This window comes from Equus asinus, chromosome 4 (genome assembly GCF_041296235.1).
Source record: "Equus asinus isolate D_3611 breed Donkey chromosome 4, EquAss-T2T_v2, whole genome shotgun sequence".
Lineage (NCBI taxonomy): Eukaryota > Metazoa > Chordata > Mammalia > Perissodactyla > Equidae > Equus > Equus asinus.
In genome coordinates, this window is record NC_091793.1 from 109,402,647 (window position 1) to 109,420,112 (window position 17,466).

Here is a 17,466-nt window from a genome sequence, read left to right on the forward strand (position 1 = left end):
ATTTCGAAAGGACTAGATTGTTTTATTTTTATTTATTTATTTTTAAAAGATTGGCACCTGAGCTAACAATTGTTGCCAATCTTTTTTTTTTCATTCTTCTCCCCAAAGCCCCTCAGTACATAGTTGTAGATTCTAGTTGTGAGTGCCTCTGGTTGTGCTATGTAGGACGCTGCCTCAGCATGGCTTGATGAGCAGTGCCATGTCCGCACCCAGGATTTGAACTGGCGAACCCTGGGCTGCCAAAGTGGATGTGCGAACTTAGCCACTCGGCCATGGGGCTGGCCTCTATTTTATTTTTAATAATTTACTTATTTCTAAATGTGTCATTTTTGCCACTTGTGTGCATTACAGTGTGTTTGGGAGTATTTTATTTAACTTTTAATATGAATACTTGCATTTGACAAGGTTTATGTCTATTTTAATTTTTGCAAGGTATGAACTTAAATAAGCGAGAACTAAATGAGCATGTGGAATTTGAGTCTCAGACCTACTATGCTGCCTTTGCTGCTGAACTTGAGGCCTGTGCACAGCCAATGTGGGGGCTCTTATCACATTGCAAAGTTAGGGTATGTTAAAAATATTTTTGTTAATTTCTATATTTACCTTTAAAATAATTTAAGAAAAAGATTTGTGAAAACATTCATTTGTTTACTCACATATAGTAGTGTGCAATATTTGATTCTGAATTCAGCTCTGTGAAAGCTGACCTGAGACAGTAATTATTATTCTTAGGCAGATTGGAATTCATTTATATTATCAGATCTTTCTAGCCTTCCCTTATTATGAATAGTCTTTGGAACTTTATATGTCTCCACATTCATCTTTATTATTTCATTTTACCCATTATCGGTTAGTTGCCTAATGCTTCTTGCCTTTCAATGGATGAGGATAGTTCTGAATAAAATCTACACTTTTAACATTCCAGGCATAAAATCAGTATACATTTTATAAAACTTCCAGTTATCTATAAAAAGAATCTAAGAGTAGCATAGCAGCAACATAAATTATTATAATTGGATAATAAAATACTCACTTGTAATTGCGTGTATTTATGTCTTTCTATACAAATATATATTTTACTTTCGCATTTTTTTTTTTTTTTGAGGAAGATTAGCCCTGAGCTAACTACTGCCTGTCTTCCTCTTTATGCTGGGGAAGCCTGGCCCTGAGCTAACATTGTTAGCGTGCCCATCTTCCTCTACTTTATATGTGGGACGCCTCCCACAGCATGGAGTGCCAAGCAGTGCCATGTCCGCGCTCGGGATCTGAACCGGCGAACCCCGGGCTGCCGAGAAGCGGAACGTGCGAACTTAACCGCTGCGCCACAGGGCTGGCCCCTTACTTTTGCATTTTAAAGTATTGGTTTGATGGATCTCCGGTATCCTTGGACTGTCCAAGAAAATGGAACCGCCTGACCCCACTAAACTAAAGTCTTGACTAAGATTTTGCTGTATGGATCCCTTGCAGCCCAGCCTGCTAGCTTGTACCAATAAGCATGCTGGATAAGATTTGTAGTGGAAATATCTTGAAGCCCTGGATTCTGGTCTTGGCTCTGCCTCTTTCTACTTAGGTGACTTGGTTAACTCATTTAAAACTATTTGAACTTCTCAGTCTTTTTCCTTGTCTTTTAAAAAAGAAAAGGAAACAAAATGGAAATGGGACAGCAAAACCTGCCCTTCCTCACAGGGTCATTATGAGGCTCTCTTACAGGTACTCTTTAAATGTGTGTGTTCCTTTAAGCAGATTTATATTTTCTCTCATGACTTCAGCCTTCTCCAAGTGCAGATGACTCACAACTTTGTTACAGTCTAGTCAGGTTCAGATTTCTGACAGCTCTGGTTATTCATGCAGCTCTCCTTATAGGTACATGAATTTTATCAGATCCCTAACTGACTTTTAAAAGTTGTCTATCCATACTGTGTCCTCTATGTCATTTAATGGTATCTTAAATGACGCAATTATTCAACGTAGAAACCGTCTCGCCTTGATATACTAGCTGTGTTCAACCTGTAATCAGATACCATGAATTCCCTCCTCCATTCCAGAAATGTCTCCCTTCCACTTCTTTCCTCTATCTTAATTTATTTCTTTATATTTTAAAAATCTGGGTTGTTAAGGTAATTTCTTAACTGGTTTTCTTGCCTCTAGATTCTTCCTACTCTAAACTGTCCCAATACTTAAGTTACTTTTCTAAGCTCTGTGCATATCTCTCCTTTTCTTAAAAATCATTCAAGTTCTCATCTGTCTACAGGGTAATGTCTGTATTTCCTAACAGGCATTTAAGATCCTCCACAATTTGCCCTCAGCTTGTCTCTCAGAACTATATCCTCTCTACCTCCGTGCTTTCATTGGATTGATTACTATTTCTTAACATGCAGTGTCCTTTCTTGGTTCCTGTGCTTTTGTTCAAGCTAATCCCTTTTTTGACACATGCTCTCTCTCTGTGTTGTCCAGTGCTTCTCTTACTTGAGGATCATTTGGGAAGCTTTAAAAATATATGTGCCTAAGCCCCACTGTCAGAGATTTTGATTTGTTTGATGTGCAATAGGACCTCAGCAGTGATTCTAACCAGAGTGAAGAACCATTAGCGCTAGCTCTTCAAAAATTCTGCTCATAAGACTCAGCTGATATGTAATCTACTCATTTAAGTTCTTTCAGTCAGATTTATGATTCCAGTCTCAGTATTTTCATAGTACCTTGTTTAGTCTTCTCTGTAGTGTTTACCAAAAAACTGTCATGTAAAATGAAGTTAGTTTGTTCATTCATAGAATGCTATTCTATGCCAGACACTATCTAGATGCTTGGATTTTTGGTGTTGAAACAAATAGACGTGGTTCTTGCTCTCTTGGAGCTATCTGATAGGGTAGATAGACATTAAGTAAGTAAACACATAGATTTATTTTGTAAGCTTTTGTAAGCATTCTATAGGAAAATATCAAGTTGCTATGAGAGTAATGAGTGTGGAGACTGATTAGATTTGAGGATCAGGGAAGGTGTTTCTGAAGAAAGAATATGAGGGAGTCAGCTATGTTAAGAATAAAAGTGGGGTTAGTGCTGGTAGGGGAGATAGAATGAAATAGACTACCTCTAGTAGGAAAGTGGTTGATCCTTTTAAGGAATTTGTGGCTGGAGCCACAGAGTGGAACAAGATGGAGTTAGAGAGAGAGACAGGAATCAGATTATTAATGCAGGTCATTATAGATCATGTTAATGAGCTTTAGATTTAATTTTAAGGAGAAGGCAGTAAAGATTTTTAAGCAGGGTTTAATGTGTTCATATTTACATTTAAAAGATCATTCTGATTGCTGAAAAGACTGGATTGAGGGAAGCCTGGGGGGCATTAAGAGTAGAAGCAAAATTAAGATGCTGTGACAATAGTCTAAATAAGAAATTCAGGTGTGCAATTAAAGATGCATTCAAGGTGCGCTTTGGATATTGAAGATGTATTTTGGAAATAATCAACAGGTTTAGTGATGGATTGTGTTATTGAGAAGTGAGTGAGGACTTTTGGGTAACTATGTATGGAGGTAATATTTACAGAGGTGGAAAAGATGGATAGCAAAACATGTTTAGAGAGATCAGAGTTAGTTTTAGATATAAGTTTGATATGCCTGTGAAATATCCAAGTGGAAAGAGTGAATAGGCAATTGGATAGATGAGTCTCGTGCTCAAAAGAGAAGTCTGCACCAAGGTTATAAATTTTAGACCTTTGGGAATATAGTTGGTATTATCACCATCTATATGGCAGTGTGGTGAGGTGAAGTAGAGAGAGAAGAGAAATGGACCCTGAAGAAAGAACTAACATTTAGAGGTCAGAGAAAGAGGGAGGAGGAAAACAAGAATGTGGTATCATATAAGCCAACGGAAGACAGTGATTCAGGAGGGAGGATTGATGTGATGTTGATATGAAAAGATCAATATTTTAGGAATATTATTCTGACAAGTATGTTTAGGATGAATTTGGATTGTGAGGCTGGGCTTATGTTTATCCCTGTGACAATGAGAAATCACTGTTTCCAGGCAGTAGTTTAATTTTCAGCTTTGAAGGCTAGGGTTGCACTATGTTATGGTTCCCGTAACCATAAGAAGTGAAGAGAACCAGAGAGAAAACAAGCTCATATGGTCCTGGTGGTACCTCAGAGAGTAGTTTCTCAGTTGAAGGAACATCTGGTTCTAAGACAAGACGTTCTCTTGATGAGCACCTGCACTATGCCAAACATTGTTCTCATACTATATTCTTATCTCATCCTCATAGCATCTCTTATAAAGTAGATAGTATCATCCCTTTCTTTCAGAGGTTAAACAACTTGCTGAAGTTCACACGCCTACAAGTGGAAGCTGAGTTTGGAAACAAATCCATCTGATTTCAGAACCAGTGCTCTTTGCTACTTTGCTATCATTATCTAATAAGCAAGAATGTCTAGAGCTTTTTTAGCACCTGTGTTGTCAGTTTCAGAAATTTAAACTAGAAAAAAGGCTTATTTGAAGTAAAAACAAGCTATTTATATTTATGTTCTCTAATTATAAAATATAAAACTAAAGGGAACTTCACCTGACAGCTTGCTTTCTTTGTATGATTGCCCTGAATGCTGTTTGGTTCTGGAAAATTCTAAGGGCTAGTTAAACAAGTAATGCTAGATTGGTGATAGATTGGATAGATTTGATTAAGGGGTGGCACGTTTCTAAAATCTTGTTAATTTTTGTTTTCTGAACAGAACAGATAAGCTCTAAAATCTCCATCTAGTGGCAACTTTAGGTTACTGCAGACTTGACGAAAGTTGCGTCTGACCATGACTCTTTGGAGCACTTAACCACTTGTCAGAGTGCTAGAATATGACATGGAACATTTTACGTACTTTATTTCATTTACTTCTTCGTAACAGTACTAGGGGGTGGGTAGTATTATGCCCATTTTTACACGTGGAGAAATTGAGGCTCATAAAATTATGTAGTTTGCTCAAGGTCATAAAACTAGTAAGTATTAAGTCAGCATACATACTGAATTTTTTGGAGTGGGTGTGTTGGTGGTGGAGAGAAGGGAAAGAGATGATCTGAACATAATTAATATGCTGTATTTAGGAATGGAATTACCTGGTCAGCTTTTTAAAAACTCTGGATGCCTACTTTTCAGATGGTTCTCCAGAAAGGTTGTATCAGTTTACATTTGTGCCGAGAGGGTATAATGGTACCCCTTTACCCAAACTCTTGATAAAATGGGAGAAGATTTGGTTTTAGGTGTTTCTTTATTCATGAATTATGTGCCACTTTAGCTTGGTTCTGACACATTATTTATGGGAACTTATAAGTGCGATTAAATTTTTTTTAGTAAGAGATAGGGGACAGAATGTGCAAAATAATATTTTTGTAAAGATAACTCTCATAGGATAGATTAAAACAGGATGAGACTGTTGGCAAGGGAACTAGATAAGTAATATTTAGTTTGGATGGTAGCAGAACTAGGAGTGAACCTACATGATAACGAGAAAGAATAGGACATGGAGACTGAGCTGGGTGAAGGAGAAGTCAGCAATGAATGTGAGACCTGTAGCTTTCTTTAAAGGCGCAGAGTAATTTATATATGTAGTTGAAGAGTTTAATCTGTTGGACTTTGATGGTACCTACCCTTTTATTATACATGATGTCCCCAAATGTCTTTTTTTAAAAACTTTTTTTATTGAAATAAAATTCACATAATGTAAAATTCACCATTTTAACCATTTTAAAGTGTACAATTCAGTAGTTTATAGTATATTCACAAAGTTGTGCAACCATTACCACTAATTCCACAACATTTCCGTCACCTCCTAAAGAAACCTTATACCTCCCAATTCCAGCCTCTTCTTGTCCCCTGGAAACTGCTGATTTCCCTTCTGTCTCTATGAATTTAGCTAATCTGGACATTTCATATAAATGGAATCATAAAATACCTGGTCTTTTGTGTCTGGTTTCTTTCACTTAGCATAATGTTTTCATGGTTCAACTATGTTGCAGCATATATTAGTACTTCATTCCTTTTTATGGCTGAATAGTATTCCATTGCATAGATATTCCACATTTTACTTGTCCATTTGATTCTGTTTTTTGGCTACTATGGATAATGCTCCTGTGAACATTTGTATACAAGTTTTTGTGTGAACATATGTTTTTAATTCTATTGGGTACATGAGGATAGAATTGCTTGGTCATATGGTGACTGTATGTTTGTCTTCAAAGTGGCTGCACCGTTTTACATTTTTACCAGCAATGTGTGAGAGTTCCAATTTCTCCACATCTTTGCCAACATTTTTTATTTTACATTTTTAAAATTGTTTCCATCCTAGTAGGTGTGAAATGGTATCTCATTGTGGCTTTCATTTGCACTTTTCTAATGACTGATAGTGTTGAGCATCTTGTGCTTACTAGCCATTTGTAGATTTTCTTTGGAGAAATGTCTCTTCAAATCCTTTGCCCTGTTTTTGGGTAAAGAATTTATTTTTCCTTTTTTTCCCCAAAGCCCCCCAGTATATAGTTGTGTATTTTTAGTTCTGGGTCCGGCCTGACGAGTGGTGTCATGTCCATGCCCAGGATCCGAACTGGTGAAACCCTGGGCTGCCGAATTGGAGTGCACAAACTCAACCACTCGGCCATGGGCCGGCCCCTGCCCTTTTTTTTTTTAAAGATTGGCACCTGAGCTAACAACTGTTGCCAATCTTTTTTTTTTTCTTTTTTTTTCTGCTGCTTCTCCCCAAATCCTCCCAGTACATAGTTGTATATTTTAGTTGTGGGTCCTTCCAGCTGTGGCATGTGGGACGCCACCTCAACGCAGCCCAACGAGTGGTGCCATGTCCGTGCCCAGGATCCGAACCAGCGAAACCCTTGGCCGCTGAAGCGGAGCATGTGAACTTAACCACTTGGCCACGGGGCCGGCCCCCTGCCCATGTTTTTTTAAGAGATGCTATCATGATTTATTTTTCCATTTAACTTAATACTTGCCCGTCTATTTCTCCATAAAACATTAAAATTTTCTTTCATAATACCCTTATTTTGAGTGGCACACACTTAACCTCTCTTCTTGTAAATCCTGTTGCAAGCTAAGATATTCACAGGCTTCTTATAGTACTGATATGTTCTGCCCTCTTTTTATTTTTTATTGTGGCAAAATATCATAACATAAAATTTACCACTTCAACCATTTCTTGTTTGTTAAGGTGAACCTGTATTGCGCTGTATTTCCCTCTTAGTACTACTTTTGCTGCATCTCATATGTGTTGGTATGGTATGTTTCCATTTTCATTTGTCTCCAGATATTTTTTGATTTCTCCTTTAATTTCTTCAATGATCCATTGGTTGGTCAGTAGCATGTTGTTTAGTCTCCACCTCTTTGTCCCTTTCTTAGCTTTTTTCTTGTAATTAATTTCTAGTTTCATGGCATTATGGTCAGAAAAGATACTTATTATTATTTTCAATCTTGTTAAGTTTATTGAGGCTTGCCTTGTTTCTCAGCATATGGTCTATCCTTGAAAATGTTCCATGCACACTTGAGAAGAATGTGTATTCTGCTGTTTTTGGATAGAGTGTTCTATATCTATCTATTAAGTTCATCTGGTCTAGTTTTTCATTTAATTCCACTGTTTCCTTGTTGACTTTCTTTCTGTTTTTTTTTTTTTTTAAAGGTTGGCCCTGTGCTAACAACTGTTGCCAACCTTTTGTTTTCCTTCTTCTTCTCCCCAAAGTCCCCCAGTACATAGTTGTATATTCTAGTTGTAGATCCTTCTAGTTGTACTGTGTGGGATGCTGCCTCAGCCTGGCTTGATGAGCGGTGCTAGGTCCGCACCCAGGATCTAAACTAGTGAAACCCTGGGCTGCTGAAGCAGAGCACACAAACTTAACCACTCAGCCACCGGGCTGGACCCTCTTTATTGACTTTCTGTCTGGATGATCTATCCATTGATGTGAGTGGAGTGCTGAGGTCCCCTCCTATTATTGCCTTGTTGTTAATGTCTCCTTTAAGATTTGTTAATAGTTGCTTTATGTATTTTGGTGCTCCTATGTTGGGTGCATAGATGTTTGTAAGTGTTATGTCTTCTTGGTGGAGTGTCCCTTTGACCATTACATACTGCCCCTCTTTGTCTCTCTTTACCTGTCTTATCTTGAAGTCTACTTTGTCTGATATAAGTATTATGACATCTGCTTTCTTTTGTTTTCCATTAGCTTAGAGTATCGTCTTCCAAACCTTCACTCTGAGCCTGTGTTTGTTGTTGGAGCTGAGATGTGTTTCCTGGGGGCAGCTTATTGTTGCATCTTGTTCTTTAATGCATCTCACCACTCTTGTGTCTTTTTATTGGAGAATTCAATCCATTTACATTTAGAGTGATTATTGATATATGAGGGCTTAATGCTGCCATTTTTTCACTTGTTTTCTGGTTCTCCTACATTTCCTTTCTCTTTCATCCTGTATGTTTTGGACTACCAATTCTGTTAGGTAGTTTTTTTGTGCTGATTTTCATATTTTTCTCCTTATTTATTATTTGTGTCTCTGTTATGCTTTTTTGTTTAGTGGTTACCAAGAGGTTTGTATGCAAAATCTCATAGATGAGATAGTTCATTTTCTGATGGTCTCTTATTTCCCTGGACTAAGTTGATTCAGTCCCCTGCCTCTTCCCCTCCTGAGTTGTTTTTCTCACATCTTATTCCATCTTGTGTTTTGAGTTTGTGGTTAAAATGACAAGATTATCTTTATTTTTGGTGTTTTCCTTCCCTTTATCTTTAATGTTCTACTTGAGTATTTGCTAACTTGTTCTGATAGCTACAATTTTCTGATTTTGTCCACCTATTTATCTCCTTACTCTGGCCTTTGTAACCTCTTTATTCTTTTTTTTCAGGTATGAGGGCCTTCTTGAGGATTTCTTGTAGAGGGTGTCTTGTGGCAATGAATTCCCTTAGCTTTTGTTTATCTGGGAAAGTTTTATTTCTCCATCTTATCTGAAGTATATTTTTGCTGGATAGAATATTCTTGGCTGAAAGTTTTTGTCTTTCAAAGATTTGAATGTCATTCCAGTCTCTCCTAGCCTGTAAGATTTCTGCTGAGAAATTGCTGAAAGCCTATTGGGGTTCCTTTGTAGGTTATTTTCTTCTGCCTTGCTGCCCTTAGTATTTTTCCTTTGTCATTGACTTTTGCCAGCTTCACTACTATATGCCTTGCAGTAGGTCATTTTACATTGATATATTAGGACTCTGTTGGCTTCTTTCATATGGATTTCCATCTCCTTCTCCAGATTTGGAAAATTCTCTGCTATTATTTCTTTGAACAAGCTTTCTGCTCCATTTTCCTTCTCTTCTCCCTCTGGAATGCCTATAATCCTTATGTTGCATTTCCTAATTGAGTTGGATATTTCTCGGAGACTTCTTTATTCCTTTTTTTTATTTTTAAAAGATTGGCACCTGAGCTAACAACTGTTGCCAATCTTTTTTTTTTCTGCTTTTTTCTCCCCAAATACCCCAGTACACAGGTGTATATTTTAGTTGTGAGTCCTTCTAGTTGTGGCATGTGGGGCTTCACCTCATCATGGCCTGATGAGTGGTGCCATGTCTGCCCAAGATCTGAACCAGTGAAACCCTGGGCTGCTGAAGCAGAGTGTGTGAACTTAACTGCTCAGCCATGGAGCTGGCCCCTTTTCATTTCTTTTTAGTCTTAGTTCCCTTTCCTCTCCTCGTCCATCTGACGCATTTCTATATTTCTGTCCTCGATGTTGCTGATTCATTCCTCCATGATATCAGCTCTGTTTTTTCAGGGAATCCATGTTCTTTTTATCTTATCCATTGTGTTTTTCATTTCTGATATTTCTCATTGGTTCTTCTTTATAGTTTCAGTCTCTTTTGTGACATAGCTCCTGAATTCATTGAACTATCTGCATTCTCTTAACTCGTTGAGTTTTTTAATGATAGCTATTTTAAATTCTCTTTCATTTAGGTTATAGATTTCTGTGTCTTCAGGATTGATTTCTGGATACTTGTCATTTTCCTTCTGGTCTGGAGATTTAATATATTTTTCATTCTGCTAGACGGCGTGGGTTTGTGCTCCCAAATTGTGATGGTATTTGATCACCACTTCCACCTGTCGCCACTGGGTGGGGGTCAAGAGCTGCATATTCTGACCCTGCTGCACTCTGCGGGACAGCTCCCCCATGCTGGGCAGGGGGAGGTGCACTTTCTCTTTCCTGTGGGATCTCGGGGGCTTCTTGCTCTACCCTTGCTATCCTGGAGTATTGGCTTGATGAAGACACCCCTGCAATAGCTAGTCACCTCTGTGTGGGGCGTTCTACTGGGCTGTGAGCAACCTAGGTGAGCTATGGTGTTCCTGCAGAGGGCTCCTGCTCCCTCCCCCCTTTCCTCTCAGTATCCATGTGCTATCCCTGGGTTGCTGCCCTCTGGGGAGGAAGAGAAGCTTTCTCTTACCTTGTTCCACTTCCTCGGGGTTGGGGGGGGTGCTCCAGCACCACCACCTTCTGACGTATGGCTGTATGGGTCTCTCAGACATCTTTTGTGTTGTCTGGTTGTCCTCTGTTGGAATATGAATGTCCTTTTCATTATATCTTAGAGGGGAGAGTTTACAGAGAGAGCTCACTCTGCCATGATGCTGATGTCACTCTTCCCATTTCAACCATTTTTAGGGGTGCAATTCATGACATTAAGTTGATTCTCAGTGTTGTCCAACCATTACTGCTATCCATTTCCAGAACTTTGTCATCATCCCAAAAGAAACTGTACCCAATAGTCAGTAACATTAGGGAACTTAAATATTTTTGAGATCTCTTGAAATGGAACTCCCTTTACATCTCAAATCTATTTCAGCTTTAATTCATTTTCAGGAATATATTGAATAAATGGTAGCATATTGTGTTCTTTAATTTTCATAGTTGTCACTCTTTGTTACTATTTGTGAAGGGATGATTTTTTAAAATGGCAATATGGTTATTTTGAAAATATATATGTATTTTACCAGTATATATACAATGCATATAACTTATTTCTATGTATTAAATATAATTTGAGGTTGGAAATATACATATTTATATACTGTAAAATTTATAAAACTTATTCTTTTAGGAGACTCAAGAATATACCCGAAATGTTGTTAGATATTGCCTTGAAGCTCTTCAAGACTGGTTTGATGCTATTAACTTCGTAGATGAGGTATGTTTATTTTTGATGTATGTAAAGCATTTAAGAAAAGCATTGAAAATAATCTGTATCGTTTCATGGGATAAGGGAAAGAAGTCAGAATGAACATAATATCATTAGACTTTAAAAAGGAGAAGTGGGAGACCAATTCTTTGACATTTAGGAAATTCTACAGTGCACTTATCATATTTGTTTATTTCCTAGGGAATGGCATAATTTCTTTTTCTATTATTAAATTTATATGTGTCAGTATGTCTCAGGAGTGAAAATTAAGTTTCATCTGAAGAGGTAAAAGTGACAGTGCAAATGTGAATAGATAGAGGAGTTTAATGGAAAGACTATCATAACTTTATTAATTGGTCAATGTTCTCTTATAGGCTTGAACAAAGGTAGTTGGTAATAATAATGAGCTGAGAAGCATTGGCACCGAACATGCTCTGTATGAATTAAACAAGGGCTTGCTTTTAATTTGTCAGCCAAGTTTCCTATCTGAAGCCCCTTTTATTCATCTTATGAATTGGGGTCAAAATATTCCATATGCAGAAGGAAGAGCATGTTTCAGACAGCTGTAGGCCCCCATCTGATTTCTGAACCCTGGACAGATGGAACCTCTGCTGTCTTTTTGCGGGGAGGGGGGAGGACTTTTCTTTCTTTCTTTTTTTTAAAATTTTGATACATTCACGAACTTACTGAAAAGTTGGAAGTAGAGTGCAAAGAACTTTCTTTTCTTAAATCATTTGAGAGTTAAGCTGTTAACTTGATGCTACCTACCTCTTTCTAGATGCCCTCCTCATCCTGCCTTGGCTCTGATGCCCCATGTTGGGTCCTTTGCACATGTGGCTAATCTCCTCTTCTTGCTTAAATTTTGATTTCCTGTTCCAGGCTGGCTCCCTCTGTCATTGGCCTCTTTACCTTTGTCAGACTAACTCCTCATCCCAGGTCAGCCCCCACATGGATACCCTCCTCATCCTGATTGGCTCTGACATACTATGCTGGGCTGCCCTGCTGTGTGGATGCCATTTTGGCTCTGCTCAGATCTGACTCCCTATGCCAGGCCACACCCCCCTTTGTTAAGCCACACACCCCTTTCTGTGTAGATACTCTTTTCACCCTGAAAAACCACCGGCATTTCATACCACCCCCTGCACACTGTTGCCTTCCTCACCCTGGTCTCTGACATCCCTTTTTGGGCTTCTCACCTGTAGATGCCTATTTTGCTCTATTTCTTCCCTTACTCCGCACCTCCCCCCGCCCCCACCATGGCTTTAGCTCTGAATTGTTCATGAAGAGAGGAGCCCCCTGCTATCTTTAATTCTAATCTTTCATTCCTTAAACTAATTTATGTTCCATCCCTGATCACCTGTCCTTCAACATTTGTGTCTGCTTTAAGCCTTTAATCTGGCTATTTTGTCCATTTGGATTCTGATTCTACCTTTATCAAATCATCGTGATTCTTATCTTGTCTAAATGTTGGTCTTTAAGCTTAAACTTTGTTTATTTAAATGGTGATGAGGCAGTCTTCAGAGAAAACATTCTCCAGCCTTCCCAGAGCTCTATCCTACTTTCAACCTGCTTTCCTCCTTCTTCACCACGTCTAGGATTAGTCCCTCCTCTGCAGCTTCAGCTGGAGCTTCTCTTCGATCCAGTTCTCATTTGTATTTAAAACTTGAGGAATTGTTGTTGAAATGGTAGCATCACTAAGTTAACAGAAAGGCTGAAGTAGGGGAAAATTATTATTACACACAGAAGGTTGTGCCGTAAGTGTTTGGCATGAAATTAATCCATGGTTGAACTCAGGGGTGGAGTTAAGGACAGTTAGAATCATATATATTATACAGAGCAGCTGAACTCAAGGAAATAGTACCTTTGTTTTTCACACAGAAATATCTTAGGACGATATGGAATGTTGTAAAGAATTTAAATAGGTTTTTTAATAGAAAAGAAAATAAATATAGAACTTAAGGAATCAAGCAATATGGTATGTTTTCTATGGTGTTTAAAAGTACTTTGTTTCTTAAAGTGCTTTGACATATTTGTTCCTCAAAACAACCCTGTGAAGTAGAGAAGATGTTATTATCTCCCCTTTTTTGTAGATGTAAAATGGAGATGCAGAGATATTAAATGACTTGACTATAGTTATATAGCAGATTACTGGTAGTTCTGGGTCCCACGTCTCTCAGCTCCTTATCTGTAGCATTTCAACTACACTGCCTCTTGACAGTGGAAAGAGCTTTAGAGTCAGTCAGACCTGAGTGTAAATTGTGGCTCTTTTACGAACCAACTAGCTATATGATCTTGGACAATTTTTTTTCTAATAACCTTCACAAGGGTGCTAAGGTCCTTGACATATACTATACAGGCATATCTCACTCATTTTATTGTGGTTCGCTTTATTGCACTTTACAGATATTGTGTTTTTTACAGATTGAAGGTTTTTGGCAACCCTGTGTTGAGCAAGTCTGTTGGCGCCATTTTTCTAACAGCTTTTGTTCACTTTGTGTCTCAGTCACACTTTGGTAATTCTCAGATTACTTTAAACTTTTTCATTATTATTATATCTCTTATGGTGATGTGTGATCAGTGATCTTTGATGTTACTGTTGTAATTGTTCTGGGGTGCCACAGACTACACCCATATAGGATATCGAACTTCATCAATAAATGTTGTGTGCATTCTGACTGCTCAACCAACCAGCCATTTCCCTGTCTCTCTCCCTCTCTCTGGACCTCCCTATTCCCTGAGATGCAACACTATTGAAATTAGGCCAGTTAATAACCCTACACCTGTACTTCAGCTTAGGGCTGTAGTCAGAGCCTCTTATCACCCTGAATATAACAGTAGAGTCCAGACTAGCTCCTCAGTTCACTACTTGTCAACGTTAGAAAGTCACTTAAGTTTTCTAAGCTTGAATTTCCCTATTTATAAAAAGGAATATTAATAGTTCCTACTCTGTAGGGTTCTTGTGAGGATTAAATGAAGTAATGTGAATAAAGTGCTTAACATCGTGAGTTGCACATACTAAGTGCCCAATGAATATTAGCTGTGAGTATTGCTGTTATTACTATTCTCATGTTTGGTGTGCATGCATTTGAAGATTCCCAGTTGGCTTACTGTGAGGGGAATTCTATTCCATCCTTTGTTCTGTGCTAGATGCTTCAGAGGATTCAAAGTTGAGTGGTATACTATTTCTGTCTTCAACGAACTTGCATTTAGGTGCTTAAAATGGAATAATTTTATCTACAGTGATTTTCTTAAGTTATATCTTCTAAAATTTTAAGTTTTGATAAATATAGAAATAAATCAAGGTCAAAGTGTGGTTTTAGCGTTCTAAAACTTTCTTTGAATTTCTGTAAAATATTTTGACTTGTGGATTTTGTTTTTTCATTCCAGCCAGCACCTAACCAAGTCACTTTTCACCTGCCACTACATCGTTACTATGCTATGTTTTTGAGTAAGGTAAGACTATCACTAAACAATTCTGGGGTTTTTTTTTTTTTTTGATTATTGGGAAATAAGTATAGAATAAGTAACTTTTTTGGTCATAATTTTTAGGCTGTGAAATGTCAAGAACTAGATTTGGATTCTGTCTTACCAGATCAGGAAATGTTAATGAAGCTAATGATTCACCCACTCCAAATTCAAGTATGTATTCAGGCTTTTAAAAAATTTTGAATTGAATTCCTTGTTTGAGATGTTCTTTATTTGTATGCCTTTATTATTGTTATTATAGCCAAAATGTTTGAAAAATTGCTTATTTTTAAACTTAGTTCTTATATTTTTGCCAGATTACATTTAGGTATTTTTTGTTCTGTGAGACTTACATTTAGTTGTAACTTCCCCAGGAATTCTTTTCACTATATTTGTTTATAGGGGAGTTTTAACATACTACAGCACTGTTTTGGGAGTCAGGAGACCCATCAGATTCTAGCCTTGATGCTACCACTATTTTATTATCTGTGTTGCTTGGGGTAATTCACCTGCTTGATTCTCAGTTCTCCATCTGTGAAATGAGAGAAGAGAAGAGAGAGAAGAATTAGCCTGCACACTAACCACATTGTGGTTTTGTTCAGTTCCAAAACTGTGATTTTGTGGGCCAACCTGTTAGTGTACATTAGAGGGGCTTGCACTTCAATGTCTTTTTCCTGGTGATTTTAGATTTGTTAATCATTATTGAACTTCAACTCTGGGGATTAGGAACAAGTAAGAGATGAAGTTTTATGACTGTGCTTAGTTTTGGTTGATACAGGACATAAATACATTGAAGAATTAAATCTTAATATAGTAAGACTTATTCTACTCTGACCCTCTCTTACCTGCCAGTTATTTGGAAAATGACTAGTTTAAACTGAAGGTTCAGTTAGGGTGAATTAAAGATTTAGATTATATTCATTGCTTTGAACAAGTAGCTTTGTTTTATGCTTATTCCTGTGTTTCCTTAAGCATTATGGATGGTTTTTCTTGAGGAGGAAAGAATTAATTATGGGTCAGCGATTCCTCAAGAAAGATTTCAATGAAAATTATTATAAATATAATCGAGTCATCATGGAAAACTAACCCGTGTATAAACTCCAAAAGAAGAGACTATATAAAGCATAATCATCATTTTAAAATGTAAAATTATGTATTTGAATTGACTATCTTTAACATCGGGCAGATTGTCAGGCTTATTCTATGATTAAGTTGTAAAATATTTTGAAATGATTGTTCAGTATAACATGATTTTATGAAGATTGCATTTAGATGACTTCTTTGTCCAAGTCACTTAATTTTTATTTTACTAGGCAAGTCTTGCTGAAATCCACAGCAACATGTGGGTAAGAAACGGTCTGCAAATCAAAGGACAGGCCATGACCTATGTTCAGTCTCATTTCTGTAATTCCATGATTGATCCTGACATTTACCTGTTACAGGTGAGCCAACTTGATAATGCAGAAGTTATACTGTAGAAGTGTCTCATTTGTACCTCTGGGATTTTAATTTATAGAAGTGCCTAAATGATGACCCAGAGAGGTCAATGCTATTGAAAGAAGAATTTATTACTTATAATTCCCAAGAGAAGGGGGCATGCCATGTCACACAGGACCATAGGGGAAGCATTAGACTTTGGTAAGGAGGCAGAAGCAGGAGAGAAGGGAAAGCCTAGAGCAGGACCTTTATTGGGGTTTCCATAGGAAAGGCAAGGCAGAGCAGGGGAAATAGTTTAGGACTGGCTCCTTTGAATAATTCTGGTGGGCTTTGGGGGCATAGGAGCTGTCCCCAGCGATCTGGTACCTGGCCCTGGGTTGATTTAGGGCAGGGGGAATATTGGCTTGGTGTGTGAGAATTAGTTAAAGTAGGTGATTGACTTGTTTGTAAGAGGCTTGCACCCAAGTAAGTTGTTTATTATCCTTAGGAATTAGCTAGCTCTGAGAGGGATAGTCTCTGCCCAGGTCTGTAAGGCCCTCCGAGATGTCAAAACATTATAAGATACAGAAAATAAATAACATGATTAATACAAGAAGTAAACCTGAGTATTGAGAAGTAAAATTTGGTGTTTTTTTGGTTTGCTTTTTTTTAAGGTTTGTGCTTCTAGACTTGACCCAGATTATTTTATTTCATCTGTCTTTGAAAGGTAAGCATAATTTTATTAAGACAGGTATTAGGAAGTAATTGCCATTTAAGTTAATTTTGTTTTAACTTTAAAAAATTTGTCTCAAATATTTCTTATCATAGATTTAAGGTAGTGGATTTGTTGACAATGGCTTCACAACATCAAAACACAGTACTTGATGCAGAGCATGAGAGATCGATGTTAGAAGGCGCTCTTACATTTCTTGTGATTCTTTTGAGTCTTCGTTTACATTTAGGTAAAAAACACTAATCCTAATACTTGGGTGTTAACTATCCTCCTCCTTTTTCTCCCCTCTCCCTGTGGTAGTAACTGGCTTATGGAAAAAAGGAAAGGATGTGGATATATTTAAACATTGTTTCAAGCTCTTGATGTGTTGTACAGTTGACACTCCTTTTAGAATATCTTTAAAAAAACCCTTTACTTAAGGGAACTACAAACAGCAGGATTGTTAAACTACATTTATATTTGGGGCTTTGCATTCTTTGCTCTTTAATTTTTGAAGCATCTCATTTTTGGTAAAACAGCTGAATAAAATATGTGGTAAGTTGTTTCTTTCTAATATGTATTTATTCAGATTTATTAATTTTGTTTTGAATTATTTTAGGAATGTCCGATGATGAAATTCTCAGGGCAGAGATGGTAGCCCAGCTGTGTATGAATGACAGAACACATAGTTCATTGCTGGACCTCATATC

The 17,466-nt window shown here is 37.5% G+C and overlaps 1 protein-coding gene across 7 annotated transcripts in view; it reads left to right on the forward strand.

Annotated features, from left to right (window-relative positions):
• Positions 1–17,466, forward strand: part of UBR3 (ubiquitin protein ligase E3 component n-recognin 3) — a 229,898-nt gene that overhangs the window by 69,179 nt on the left and 143,253 nt on the right. For all 7 annotated transcript variants that reach the window (XR_011502861.1, XM_070508074.1, XM_070508076.1 and 4 more), the window contains exons 10-17: positions 433–566; positions 11,086–11,172; positions 14,551–14,616; positions 14,713–14,802; positions 15,942–16,070; positions 16,719–16,771; positions 16,873–17,006; positions 17,376–17,461. Coding sequence is in view for 6 of the 7 variants with exons in the window: in XM_070508074.1 (XP_070364175.1) it covers positions 433–566; positions 11,086–11,172; positions 14,551–14,616; positions 14,713–14,802; positions 15,942–16,070; positions 16,719–16,771; positions 16,873–17,006; positions 17,376–17,461 (779 nt within the window). In the remaining variant the exon portion in view is untranslated. The remainder of the gene's footprint in view (positions 1–432; positions 567–11,085; positions 11,173–14,550; positions 14,617–14,712; positions 14,803–15,941; positions 16,071–16,718; positions 16,772–16,872; positions 17,007–17,375; positions 17,462–17,466) is intronic.